The following is a 13,027-nucleotide window of genomic DNA, read 5'->3' on the forward strand; positions in this document are numbered from 1 at the left end:
CATCTTAAGGTTTTGAAGAATACAACCAATTTGATCACACATTTCTTAACTTTCGTATGATGTATCGGGTTCATAACATGTTTACTAACAGAAATTCTGTCATGTAATGTAATGCAGGGACTGGCCGGAATTTTTGATGACTGCAACTGAAGCAATTATCGAGAACATGATAGAGGTTGAAGAGGAAGAGCGGAACAAAATCATCCAAATTAATTTACGAAAGCCAGTATTGAAAAAAATCAACGGTGAAAAATACCTAAAACATTAATTAATTCATTCATTTTAATTAGGCTACAACAAAAATAGTTAAAGCTAATTAATCAATTCTTTTATTGCATATTTCTTTTAATTGAGAAAGCAAATCAATTCTTTTAATTTATTCTTTTGTATATTCACATTTAATTTCATGTAATTTGAAGTTCTTGTTTTGATTTTTCTTCTTTGATAAAAAGTTGTAATATTTGCGCTTTCATGTAATATTTTTATCATTAATAAATTGTTGAAAGTGTTTCTTAGTTATAGATCACTACCCTTCGGGAACAGTACTTCTTAGCAAAGAAATAATCGTTCACTTCATACAAACAAATTAACTGTTTTGGAGTTGGTGGTATGGTCTCAAAAGCAGAGCCCCTTCGTTACCAAATGTCTGAGTTCAAATCCTAGAAGAAGTAAGAAATTTCTGTTTTGAAAGTTATTGTTTTATCATCTTGTTTTCGAATCCACATGGATAATGTATGGCATATTGTTTATGCATGAAGGAAACAGAGTGGCCCATAGAATAAATGGCTAAGATGATGGCCAACACATTGATTAATGGCCAGGATTGCCTGTTACCTAAAACTTAAAAAAGTCAAGAATGGAACAATATGCATATTACATAATATATCGTAGTCATATCTGAACTACAATTATAAATCATTTGTAAATAAACAAAGTAACAAACCAAATTCCAGCTTTCAATTGTTTTTTTGGGCACCTATTCAAACCAGTTTCAAATTGACATACCAATACCATCAGTTTGTCCAACAAAATTACAAGGTAAAAAGAACCTCAAAATTAACTCTAGTTCAGTCACGCAATCTTATCTTATCTCATACATTAATCAGCCGTAAAAGAACTTCAAACCGAATGCCTCTACGCTTATCATCCTACCAACCATGGAGTTTGAACCGGCTCCCAATCGGTTAATTCTCCCTCTTTGAACCAGAGAGCTGTCACGAAAACAAACACAAATACAACATCGTCATAATCGAAACTAAATTACCATTTTACCCTTCTAAATGCCATCTAACATGATCAACTCGCCCTTACCTATCTCGTGTGTCCCATTTTCAGGACTGTCACTCCCATGAACCACATTCCTGTTCCAAAAACCATAATAAGTAATAAGTTAGCTTATTCAACAAGAAAGTAAAACATATAACTGCATAAAAGAGACCAAATTATAACCTTCCGGTTTGAACCGCAAGATCCCCTCTAATGGTTCCAGGTTCAGCTTGAAGCGGATTTGTTGCTCCAATTAGCTTCCGGGCCGATGCAACTACACCAACTCCTTCCCAAGCCTTTATTCAAAACCAGTAATCCAGTTAACTTCTAATAGCCAAAATAATGTAAGTAAAAGCACCATAAATCATATTACCATACATACAACCGGACCGGATGTAATGTAGCTAATCAGCTTGGGGAAGAAAGGCTTGGAACTCAAATCCTTATAATGCTCCTATAAGATTTCACCAATTAGATTTCATATGCTCCAAACATCAGTTAAAATTCAATACTAATTATTTAAAAAATAATAAAAACCGGCAGACGAAAACAAACCTCTGCTAATTCTTTAGGGCATTGAAAAAGCTTCAATCCTTTCAATTTAAATCCTTTCTTTTCAAACCTAGAAATTACCTCTCCTACCTGTAATTAGCATTAACAATTAACAAGAAATTGAAGCTAATTAATCTTAATTGGTCACTTACAAGTCCTCTTTGGACACCATCAGGCTTAATCATAATGTAGGATTCCTCAACTTCCTGAAATTAAACGAATTAGGGTTTCAATTTGCAGCAATTGAAGTAATGAACGGTAATAATAATAATAATATACCAGGGAAGCCATTAAGTGAGGAAGAAATATGCGCGGGGTTTTGTTCTTGACGGCATGAGTAAGTGAAGTGGAGAAGAGATGAGACTGTGATTGAAATGCAGCTAGGTGACGGTGGTTGGTGGCGGAGACGGTGGTTTTAGGTGAGGATAAGTTAATATTAATACCGGTTGAAGATGATAATCGGATGGTGGATAGTGACGGTGTACATGAGGCCCTTGTTAATGCCATCACACTCTCCATTTGATATTGAAAGATTGAAAGATAACGAAATGCAGTCACCGTTGTATTATGCTTAGTTTTTTTGATAGGCGAGAATTATAAAACTGGTCCCTTTATTATTTTCTTAATGCATTATTACACTGCTAAAACAAAATTTTGCAATTTATACCATATGATTTATGTAGCATTTTATTTGCTCCTTAGGCTTGTTCACTTGATTTGATATTTCATATTTAACTAGTATATTTACCCGCACGCTTTGCGGCGCGTGGCAACGTTTGTCATACGTGTACGTATGATGTTTTTTTTTCCTATGCTTACATTTTGCAAATGCCAATTCAAAAGCTTCTAATAAATTATATGTAAAATGAAATCAAAGGCAATATTGAAATGAAGAAATACTGCGAGAAAGCATATTCCGAGAAACCAACATCAAGAAAAAAAAATAGCAAGAAAAAAAGTGAACAAAAAGGGACGTATAACATGGGAAATATAGTTCCATGTGGAAGGAAAATATAAGAATATATAAGACCAGCAATACAACTTATGCAACAAAGGAAGTACAACATAGGGATGAGCTCGGAATGGTACCGGTACCGATCCTGAAAATTTGGTACCGGTATCGAAATATTCGATTCGGTACCGATATCAATACAGAACTAGTTTTCGAACAAAATGCGGGAAATACCGGTACCGTGCCGAACCGTACCGGTACCGAGAACGTCCATCCCTAGTACAATATACTATAAATATATACAATTGGTTTTTAGTATAAAAAATATAAAAATGTTGAAGTTGTAACTACCTAGAAGAAAAGTCAATTTCTCTTTACATGTGTATTAAAATAAGTGGCTAGTTTTCATGAATAGTAATTGTTGTGAGTTAACTACCATTTGCTTTTTAATATATATAATGGAATTCTTTCGATTTATAATATATATGGCGACATTGGCTAATATGGTTGGGCCTGATCATCATTTGTAGTAGCAGGTAACGAGCTATGCGAAAGATATAAGTGTAGTTCAATATTATTGATGTTTGGACTACATTTAAATTTCACGTACAACCTTGAGTAACTTGATGCTATTATAATGAGTCTCATCCAGAACTTATACAATCGTCGCATAACATTGTTATCGACAAATTTTTGCAAACATATAAATCTTAAGAAACCCACTTTTTTACAACATATGGTATTGAAGTTATTTAAAATATGAAATGTATATATAGTTTGCTTTGTTTTGACACCAAAAAACTTATGGTGGTTATATTTTCATCTTATAAAGAAGTTTTTAATATTTATATAGTATGTTTTGGAGTTAGAAATTAAAACCACCAATTTGAAAATAAGATAATATAGTAGTACAGTAGCGCATCTTGGACTTCCAGCAAAGCTTTTGCAGTTGCTTTCAGATATTGAATTTGTTACGAGTCTCAACTTCCTATCCCACCCTCACACCAGACGGCTGTTATGACCTCTCGGAACGGCCACCATCATTCTCTCTAAGTAAAACTCTATTTATTTTACTGCTTAGTTTGGAGTTTGACTGGTTTTATTAGGACTCAGTAGGCTTATATTATATTATAAATTTATATATGTAACTCACTTCCCAGCCCTGCTTTGATGATCTCAAATCAATCATACATCAAGGCCATCCAAAGTCAATAGTTTCTTACTTTCATTAAATATGCCAGATAGGAATTTTGCACCAACATAAAAAAAAAAACAATCACTCTAGATTTTGTATGACTTGGATACTTTATGAATCACGTAAACTCGTTTTCAGATTCAAGTATTTCGTGGGTATACAAAATCCTTAATTGGGGCATTGGGTAAAGACTGAAAGGTTCTATCTAAGAATGGGATGTTCTGTTCTGTGAGAATTCCAAGTGAAACTCGATTGTGAAAATAAGACCAATCTAATGTGCTTCTGATGGAAGCACAGTAAAGGCAAAATCGAGGGTGTTGTCACTTGGACCCCGGTCGTAATTGCTAAAGTTGAATTTGTAAACATGTTAATGCATTGAATCCTGATGTCGAAGACTCGAAGTGAGCATAAAATGTTTTTTTTATAAACAAAAGGGCTTTTTTGCACGCTGTAATGGCTGTTATGGTTGATTGGTATACATTCGTGAGAAAGAAAACAAATCTCATAAAGAGTATAATTAGAAGCATTATGATGCGCAGTGTACTCTCATAGTTCACAGCCATTGATGTTTCATCTATCTTGACTATCCTGTTTAAGGGAGCAGCATGCACAAGCATTCATCGAGTGTCAAATAAAATTTTCATGAAAACTTTGAAGTACACAAATATGTAATCGCATGGGATCGACATAATCTCCTTGACCAGTACTGAAAGCAAATACTACAAAGACGAAATTGGCGAGACTAAAACATAGTTCCGAACTGGAGAAATCGATTATAATAAACCTTACACGCTTAAAGATCAATAACACGGGAAAGCTTCTGGATTCTGTTCAACAAAAAGTCCCCTTGCTTAATAGTTGCTTGATACAGAGCATTCTTTGCATCAGGACGGTTGGTTTCTAATACTCCTGCAACTTTATCAATCTTGCAATGAAGCTTCCCTGCTGCAATAAATCTTGACAGTTCCCTGTTGAACAGTAATATTATGATTTGAAAATTTTGACCTATTCATAAGTATACGGGTTGAAACTTGAAAATGACAAAACTAGGCGTTACATGAATTACTTACAAGTCAATGAAGTCAACAGTCACACCAAATGCTTTTGCCATTGCTTCAATAGTGATACTTTTGTAAGATTCCAGAAACTGAGAATAGACAACAGTCCTGACCTCTCTCATGTAGTAACGGAAGTGCGGATGCAAATAACGGTCCAACTTAATATGCTCAGTGATGCCAGCTGCAAATCATCAACAAACGGATTTAAAAATGGATATCAAATATGATAACATATAACATTAACTTACCGAAAGCAGAAAAGAATGCTTTATACTGACAATCATACAAAGAGTTCAAGAATTCAGACAAGTACGGGATTTTTCCTATAACTGTCAGAATTTCAGGTGCATCCACAACCTGCATAATAAATAACACTTGTTATAGGCTTGTTTTTTACAACTTTCTCATGCGAGTTAAGTAATACTGTAATAGTGGTTACCTTTTGCTTTAAAGAAACTCGGTCCAATGAAATGATGCTTGCAAGAACAGTGTAGAATATGAAGGTGTCATATGGGAAAATTTCATAAGTAGTGAATGTTGATATAGAATCAAGAAACAGATCAGCAGCTTTTTTGAAGTTACGGGTTGACATGCAGTACAAGCCTTCATAAACTTTCAGTCTGTTTTTTCTCTCCCAATCACCTCCTTCCTCAAACAAGCTGTCATCAGAATCATGAGAACGAAATAAAGGGAATATAATGAATAAGAACAATAGGATAAATGAAATAAGTTAAACTCACTTCTTTGCTTTATCAATACTTCTTGAAATAAGATCAAAATCCATGTAGAAGAAACCCATTTGTAGTGTGTAAAATACTAAGTCCATTCTTTGACCCACAGCAACTGTTTTACCTTCTGTCACCTTGAGTTGTTCTAGTGCTTTCTCCTGTTTGCATTTAAAAAGATGTGAAAGTGTGAAACAAACTTTGTGCACACTGGAGCTAGTAAAGTATAGAATTTAGTGATTTACACAACTTATTATTACTAAAAGTGCTGTACCTTGTCACCAATGCGGATGTAGAACAAAGATTTTGCCAAATGAGCTTCTCGAACCTCACTTTCTCCCAAGTTTTCTTCAGCATCAGCTATTCTAAAGAAAGCAGAAAAAACCAATGTCTAAATATTAGAATCATATGACCTATACAGCTTCAATATTGAAAGGATTGAGAATGTGTATATCAACCAAAATGCAATAACAAAGTCCCATGTAATATAAATCAGATACTTGATGTGACTGCCTTGTATTTGGCACTAGCAATTATTTGCAATGGACCAAAATCATTAACTCAAAACATAGGCTTGGATCAAAATACTATATTATTAATCTAAATATGCTAGCTACAGGAATTTATGGTACTGTGATAGCCCTTGTATTTGAAACATGGCAAGTGCTCAAGTATAGACAAAATTTAATAACAGATAATACTAACAGGCTGACAGAATTACTATATGATTGCATATCATACAACAGTACAATACAAAGTTATCCCATAATCATCCTATTAGAAAGTTTTTAAAAACGAGCTTCACTTTAATAGATATAACAAAGAAAGCTATATCCTTTACATTTACACCCTCAATAATTGTTTTACATCAGCAACAAGCAATACAAGGGCATCGCATTCAGTGGTAACTAAAGGAGGTGTACTGGTGTAGTGAACCACCATGCTTCAAATAGTTTACTGTACCCGCTGAATCTAAAACTTCTGCACATGCATCTCAGAGGCTACACACAAAATCTCGCTCTTTCAACTTTGTTTCAAAACTTGTTTTAATAACATATTGTAAGTCATGGACACGAAGTTCCTATAGTTACCGGACATGCATCTCTGTTCATGTTCATTTGTTTAACTAACCGAACAGAATTTCTTGTTCATGTTCGTTCATTTATTAATCGAACAAACATAAACGCACTTCCCGCTGAACGTTTGATTTGTTTACAGCCATCATTACCTTACAATTACACTAGTTTATGCATTTTCTGTAATTAACCTTCTTCTGAGGCTAATAACAAAACTCATTTTCCTCCTAAAAGTATCAATTCTACTTCATACCAATTTAAAGAGTTCATCTCAACCTATTCAAGCCTATCTACATCACAAACTTCACAAAACTATACGCTGTAAGTCATGGTTCCTAAAGTTACTTAACAATTACATCAGTTCATACATAATATAAACCTCCTGAAGCTAATAACACAACTAGTTTTTGCTCCTAAAATCATCCATTCTACTTCATAATCACCATTACACCAAATTAAACTGTTCGTCTCAACCTATTCAAGCATATCTACATCACTCTATATACAAAAATGCTATATACCGTACAGTAACCGAGTCATTAACTTACTTCTCATCGAGCTTCTTAAGCTCCTCTTCAATCTTCACACGCATCGAGTCCAGAACCTTCTGGTCAAGCTCCAGGACCGACTCCGCAGCTAGGGTTTCGTACAACGGCGCCATATCTAACAAATTAAAAATTAACACAAATGAGCATATTAATTAACCTAATGTTAAATAAATCCATAAGATCTATTAAATAACGGTGGAATTAGTTACCGTCGGCCACTACGGTGGTCATGACCTCATCACGTAATCGGACTTTCTCGATATCGTCAACGTCGGAATGAGTGAGGAGGAATAGCTTGTTAGCGAGCACTAGGTGCGGTTGCTGTGTGCCTTCTGTACCTTCCATGGCTGGCTTCTGGTTTGTTACTCGATTGATCGCTGAGATTTGGTTTTTGTTCTACACTTTACTTGCACAAGGAGAAACCTGGTTATTATTTATCAGACCAAGTTTGTAGCTTCTGACCTTTTTGTTTAAACAAGGTTCAATTTCAGTCCGTCTACTTTTATGGAATTACATAATGGTTTGCATTTAGGAAAACAAGTATTAAATATTATTATGGGGTGTTTGAGATTGCTTATTTTTACCAACTTATAACTTATAAACTTTGTAAGAAGTAACAAGGTGTTTGGGATTGCTTATATTGTGAGAGGAAAAGTTCTATAAGTTACACTTTTGTAACTTATTAACTTAATGAAAAGTTATAAGGAGGTAAAATAAGGAATCCCAAACACCCCTTTAATATGACGTGTTAAATTAGTTTACGTGCTGTTGTATGTTTCATGTACCAAAATCTGAAAATTATGGAGTGTAGCCCACCCAACTAATTTTAAATATTTTAAAAAATAAATTGTGTATTTTTTTTATTTAACAGGTTTAATCGTGTTTTAAATAAGTGTGTAATTGTCAGGCCTATTATTTTGGTCTTTGGTGTTGTTAGACTTTAATAACTTTGTCATGCTTGTTTTTATATATTATTAAATATATAAAAACTGAAATTTACTAGTAGAAAGTCATTGTACACAAGTATGGTCTCTTACAAACCGGAAATGTGCTTTTGCCTTTTACAAGGGAAGGGGCGATTTAAAACTTATCAGAGAGGGGCCCTTGTTGAGCAGGCCATGACTTATGTGTACCACTAGCGCCACAAAGGCTTTTGGTGGTCTTATTGGTGCATACCACGGTGAGGTCGTAAATTAAGAGCACATGGCTCTGCGTATTCACAAGAACTCGATTCAATGTCCAAACATCACATGACCAATGATCGCCGATGACTTATGTGTACCACTAGTGTCACAAAGGCGATCACGTGGGTTTGTTCAGATCCACCTTCGAGCTATCGAGTGACGCTTGCTCCATCTATTAAGAAAGAACGCAAGGGGGGTATAATAAAGGGGATACTCTCTTCTCTGATGTGTTTTGTCGCCTTACTCAGCATTAGATGCGGTGTAACGAGTCTTTTTGCTTCCTTCTGGAGGCCTTTCTTAGGAGTGAACTTCCTTGACTTATACATACTAATTTACCCGAGCCAATTTTCTCGATCGAGAAATGGCAAGCCGTATGACACGAGAGTCTCTCGGACGGGAATTGTTTTGATCGTCGGATATCAACATATCATTAATAAAGTTAGTACAGAAGATATTGATATAGACCCAGAATCAGTGGCGAAACTTGGACGAAAACACAGGGGGCGGGCTCAATGCGTATAAAAATTTTCATAAGCGTAGGCGTCGGGCTCATAGTTTTTTACATATTACTTTTTTTGGACGAGAACAAGTAAAATTTCACATTCAGAAAAAAAACGAGAGCAAAGGCGTTTTCAACTTCTGTTAATACTTAATTGACAATAACATTAACTATTAATATTTATTATCTTTATCAAAAGATAATTAGAGGAATGGTTAAATTAAATGTAAATAAACCAACTCAAAGGATAAACATAAGGGAAAATTACCCAAATACACAAGTTTGACAAAAAAATTACCAAAATAGACATGTTTATTTAGCCTACATCTCTCCAGTCATTGATTTTTTAACCAACAAACAGCTGTCACGTCACAGAAGCCGGCTAAGGCAGCTAAGCCTTAGCCTCCACTTTATGGGCACGGAATTTTATAAAAAGTAAACGGGTCCCACCTTTAACCAATAGAAATTAGACACGTGTCAAAGGCGGCTAAACTTAGCCTACATCTATGGTTATTTAGCCGGCATCTTTGACTCTTAGCCGGCTTCAGGATACGTGTCTATTTAGTTAGCCGGCTCCAAAGATTCCTTCTTAGCAGGCTCCAACTCGCCTTGTAGGCTAAGGCTTCACTTAGCCGCCTTCAATCTTTTCATTTAGCTGTCTAATTTTAGCCGCCAAAATTGAATATTTTACCAACCTTATTAAATATTTAGCCGGCTTCACTTAGCCGAACTCTATTAAATATTTAGCCGCCTTCACTTAGCCGTTTTCTTAGCTGGTGTAAATTTAGCCCCCAAAATTAAATATTTTACCTACTCACAATTATTTAGCCGGCTTCGCTTAGCCGTCAATTTTTTCTCTCTTAGCCGGCACGTTTTAGCCATCAGCAATAAATACTTAACTACCCAAATTTAATTTTTCACCAACCATTTTTATAAAACTAACAACCACATTCCATACATATTATAAAATCATCTTCACCCTCTCTCACTTTTTTACTTTCTTATCATAAGATACTCATTTTTTAAAAAAATATTTTTGTTAACGTCGTCGTTTATAGTGGTGGGAATTGGCATGTTGTTGATCGGGTTGTTGAATACCTTCCGGTTGATTGCATGAAACGTATTTACAGATAAGTACAAATATTACTTACGATTATTTAATTTCTTTAATTTTCAAAAGAGTGTGATCTTCAAAATATTACAAGATTATCCTATAAGATGTCTACATTTACTGATCCAATCGATTTAGTGAAAGATTGGGATGTAAATTTTTTTTAGAAACGGCGTCTAAAAATATCTTTGAAATGTTTAAGTTGTTTGTTGTTCAAGAAATCGGTGTTGGTTCATCAACCATAAACGTGTTTCTGTTGGTTTGTCAAAGATACCTGTTTCGAGTGGTTCGTCTAGCCGAATACCTTTTTTTCGAAATGAAGAAATTCCTATTGGTTTAAATATTCCTGTCGATTATTCTCAACCGTCTCAGCCGTATTCTAATTGTCCAGATAGTAATATGTTTTTCACCCCGGAATCCATATATGATAAAAAACCAGTCAAAATGCCAGACAGTTTACCGTCGAATAGTAAAGATGGTGTGTCAATTATTCGTAATTGTTTAAAGGATTCGTGTTTCAAAATATTCAATTTTAGCGGCTAAATTTACACCGGCTAAGAAGACGGCTAAGTGAAGTCGGCTAAATATTTAATAAGGTTGGTAAAATATTCAATTTTGGCGGCTAAAATTAGACGGCTAAATGAAAAGATTGAAGGCGGCTAAGTGAAGCCTTAGCCTACAAGCCGAGTTGGAGCCGGCTAAGAAGGAATCTTTGGAGCCGGCTAACTAAATAGACACGTATCCCGAAGCCGGCTAAGAGTTAAAGATGCCGGCTAAATAACCATAGATGTAGGCTAAGTTTAGCCGCATTTGACACGTGTCGAATTTTATTGGTTAAAGGTGGGACCCGTTTACTTTTTATAAAATTCCGTGCCCATAAAGTGGAGGCTAAGGCTTAGCCGCCTTAGCCGGCTTCGGTGACGTGGCAGTTGTTTATTGGTTAAAAAACCAATGATTGGAGAGATGTAGGCTAAATAGACATGTCTATTTTGGTAATTCTTTAGTCAAACTTGTCTATTTGGGTAATTTACCTTCAAAGGAATCATATATCATCGTACTCAGTATATCCCACCAATAACAAAGCTATGGTAGGGTCTGAGGAGGGTAAGATGTAGACAGTCTTACCTTTGCCCCATAGGAATAGAGAGGCTGCTTCCGGTGAGACCTCCAGCTCAATAGTAGTTTTGCATCAAGCCAATTCTAGTGTCATATTCAAATATTGTTTTTGTGTTTCACAATTTGTAGATTGCCAGAACATCTAGACTATGACTTTATAGGGTGAAGTGATCGGTGAGTAGTGATTCATTTCATCTACCTATTCTAACAAAGTAAAATAATTGTGGACACGTGTCGCTTTATGGTTAATCCACATAGTTTTTTCCCCTCCAAAAGTAATATATATCATAGATCAACCTCCAAAACTAATATATGTCATAAATCAACAATTATTTACTTTCCTTTTACACGTCATTTATATTATATTTATAACATGATTAAATTATTCATTTTCCTTTAAACTCTATTTATATTATATCTATTCATTTTCATAAAAATAAAAATTTACATATTATACTAATATACGTTGTTAGAATATGTTTCACAACATACATGGTGAAATCCAAAACACTTGGTGAAATCCAAAAATCAACAACAAAGCGTGCTTCTTAAATATTGAAAAGAATATAATTTTAAATGTTATCATCAACATATTATGCTATGTATATTGTTAAATATTGTAAAAAAAAAACTCTAATATGATTTCATTTTACAAAACAATATTTTTAATCATTAAATCTTAAATATATATAAACGAAACTTTTAAAACTCTCTGGTTGCTCCCTACATTCTATCAAACCACCATATTGCTTTATTTTTAAATTGAGGTTTCTCATGCATTCGACCCGAATTCACTGGTATGGGTCTCATTAAACACTGATAGCCCTTAAACAGTATATAACATCTAATTAAATTAAAAATTAATCTCACCAAATACTAGATTTGAAAATCTTATAAAATAAGTATATACAAAAAAATAATATCTGATTTTTTAAAGTAGATATTATTTATAATTAAAAACAATTTTATAATAAAAAAATAAACGGGTCATTGGTCTCACCAAACCCGGATAACTTTTAAACCGAGTTATAAAATCTCATTTATTTGTGAACTATTTCATCATCAAATCCTAAGTATATTATTAATTTCCTTACAATAGATAAATTAAAATCCAAAATAGTATATAAATATTAAAAACGAATAATATAAAACAACCCTGTAATACGGAGGGAGTAAAACTAGTTAATGTTATAAAACAAATGAGAAAATCTACGATTTAAAAGGTTGAGTTTATTGAAAACTAAGCCATCTTTTTCATTAGATCTTGATCGGAAAAGGTAAGTTCCAAATTCACATCTTTCTTCTTATCTCAAGTACACTTCTAAGGAAAAAAACGGGGAGAGGGTTGGGGGGGGGGGGGGTTTCGGGTTCTGACCCTAAAGAAGCTCTACCACTACCCATAATCACCAATATACTGAGGTTTCAAAAAAAAATTAAGCGTAACCAATGATGTCTATAAATTTTTCTCAAGACATTTATTTGCATTAGTTATACTGTAACCTTTTTTTCTTTTCTTTTTTGTAATGATGCAAATTCCTTTATCGATAATGTTATATAGTAGTACACTTCTACGCCTTTATAAAGAAGGCATTTCAATTGGTGTAACTCCACTTAAGAAAATAACATAACATATATATACACACACCAAGCAAGAACTGTTCCAAGTGTTGCTAGCATTCAACATAAATGATCAAGATGCTGATATGATAACTAAAGACATTCAATATATAAGTATATGATTTCAA

At 34.1% G+C, this 13,027-nt stretch overlaps 2 protein-coding genes across 2 annotated transcripts; both read right to left on the reverse strand.

The window, feature by feature from the left end:
• Positions 1–763: 763 nt before the first annotated feature.
• On the reverse strand, positions 764–2,374 carry LOC143617115 (nucleoside diphosphate kinase 2, chloroplastic-like). The gene is made up of 7 exons (XM_077089773.1): positions 2,098–2,374; positions 1,971–2,024; positions 1,822–1,908; positions 1,640–1,720; positions 1,450–1,562; positions 1,312–1,361; positions 764–1,211 (listed from the first exon to the last, which is right to left on the reverse strand). The coding sequence occupies exons 1-7, from the start codon at positions 2,335–2,337 to the stop codon at positions 1,144–1,146; spliced, it is 693 nt and encodes a 230-aa protein (XP_076945888.1). The 5' UTR covers positions 2,338–2,374; the 3' UTR covers positions 764–1,143.
• Positions 2,375–4,581: 2,207 nt separating this feature from the next.
• LOC143617117 (26S proteasome non-ATPase regulatory subunit 6 homolog) lies at positions 4,582–7,829 on the reverse strand. The gene is made up of 8 exons (XM_077089774.1): positions 7,582–7,829; positions 7,373–7,487; positions 6,023–6,113; positions 5,764–5,909; positions 5,463–5,682; positions 5,272–5,380; positions 5,036–5,204; positions 4,582–4,933 (listed from the first exon to the last, which is right to left on the reverse strand). The coding sequence occupies exons 1-8, from the start codon at positions 7,715–7,717 to the stop codon at positions 4,759–4,761; spliced, it is 1,161 nt and encodes a 386-aa protein (XP_076945889.1). The 5' UTR covers positions 7,718–7,829; the 3' UTR covers positions 4,582–4,758.
• Between the last annotated feature and the right edge of the window lie 5,198 nt (positions 7,830–13,027).

This window comes from Bidens hawaiensis, unplaced genomic scaffold, assembly GCF_021521415.1.
Source record: "Bidens hawaiensis isolate Kalapana, Puna unplaced genomic scaffold, B.hawaiensis_p1.1 tig00052241_1, whole genome shotgun sequence".
NCBI classification, from domain to species: Eukaryota; Viridiplantae; Streptophyta; class Magnoliopsida; order Asterales; family Asteraceae; genus Bidens; species Bidens hawaiensis.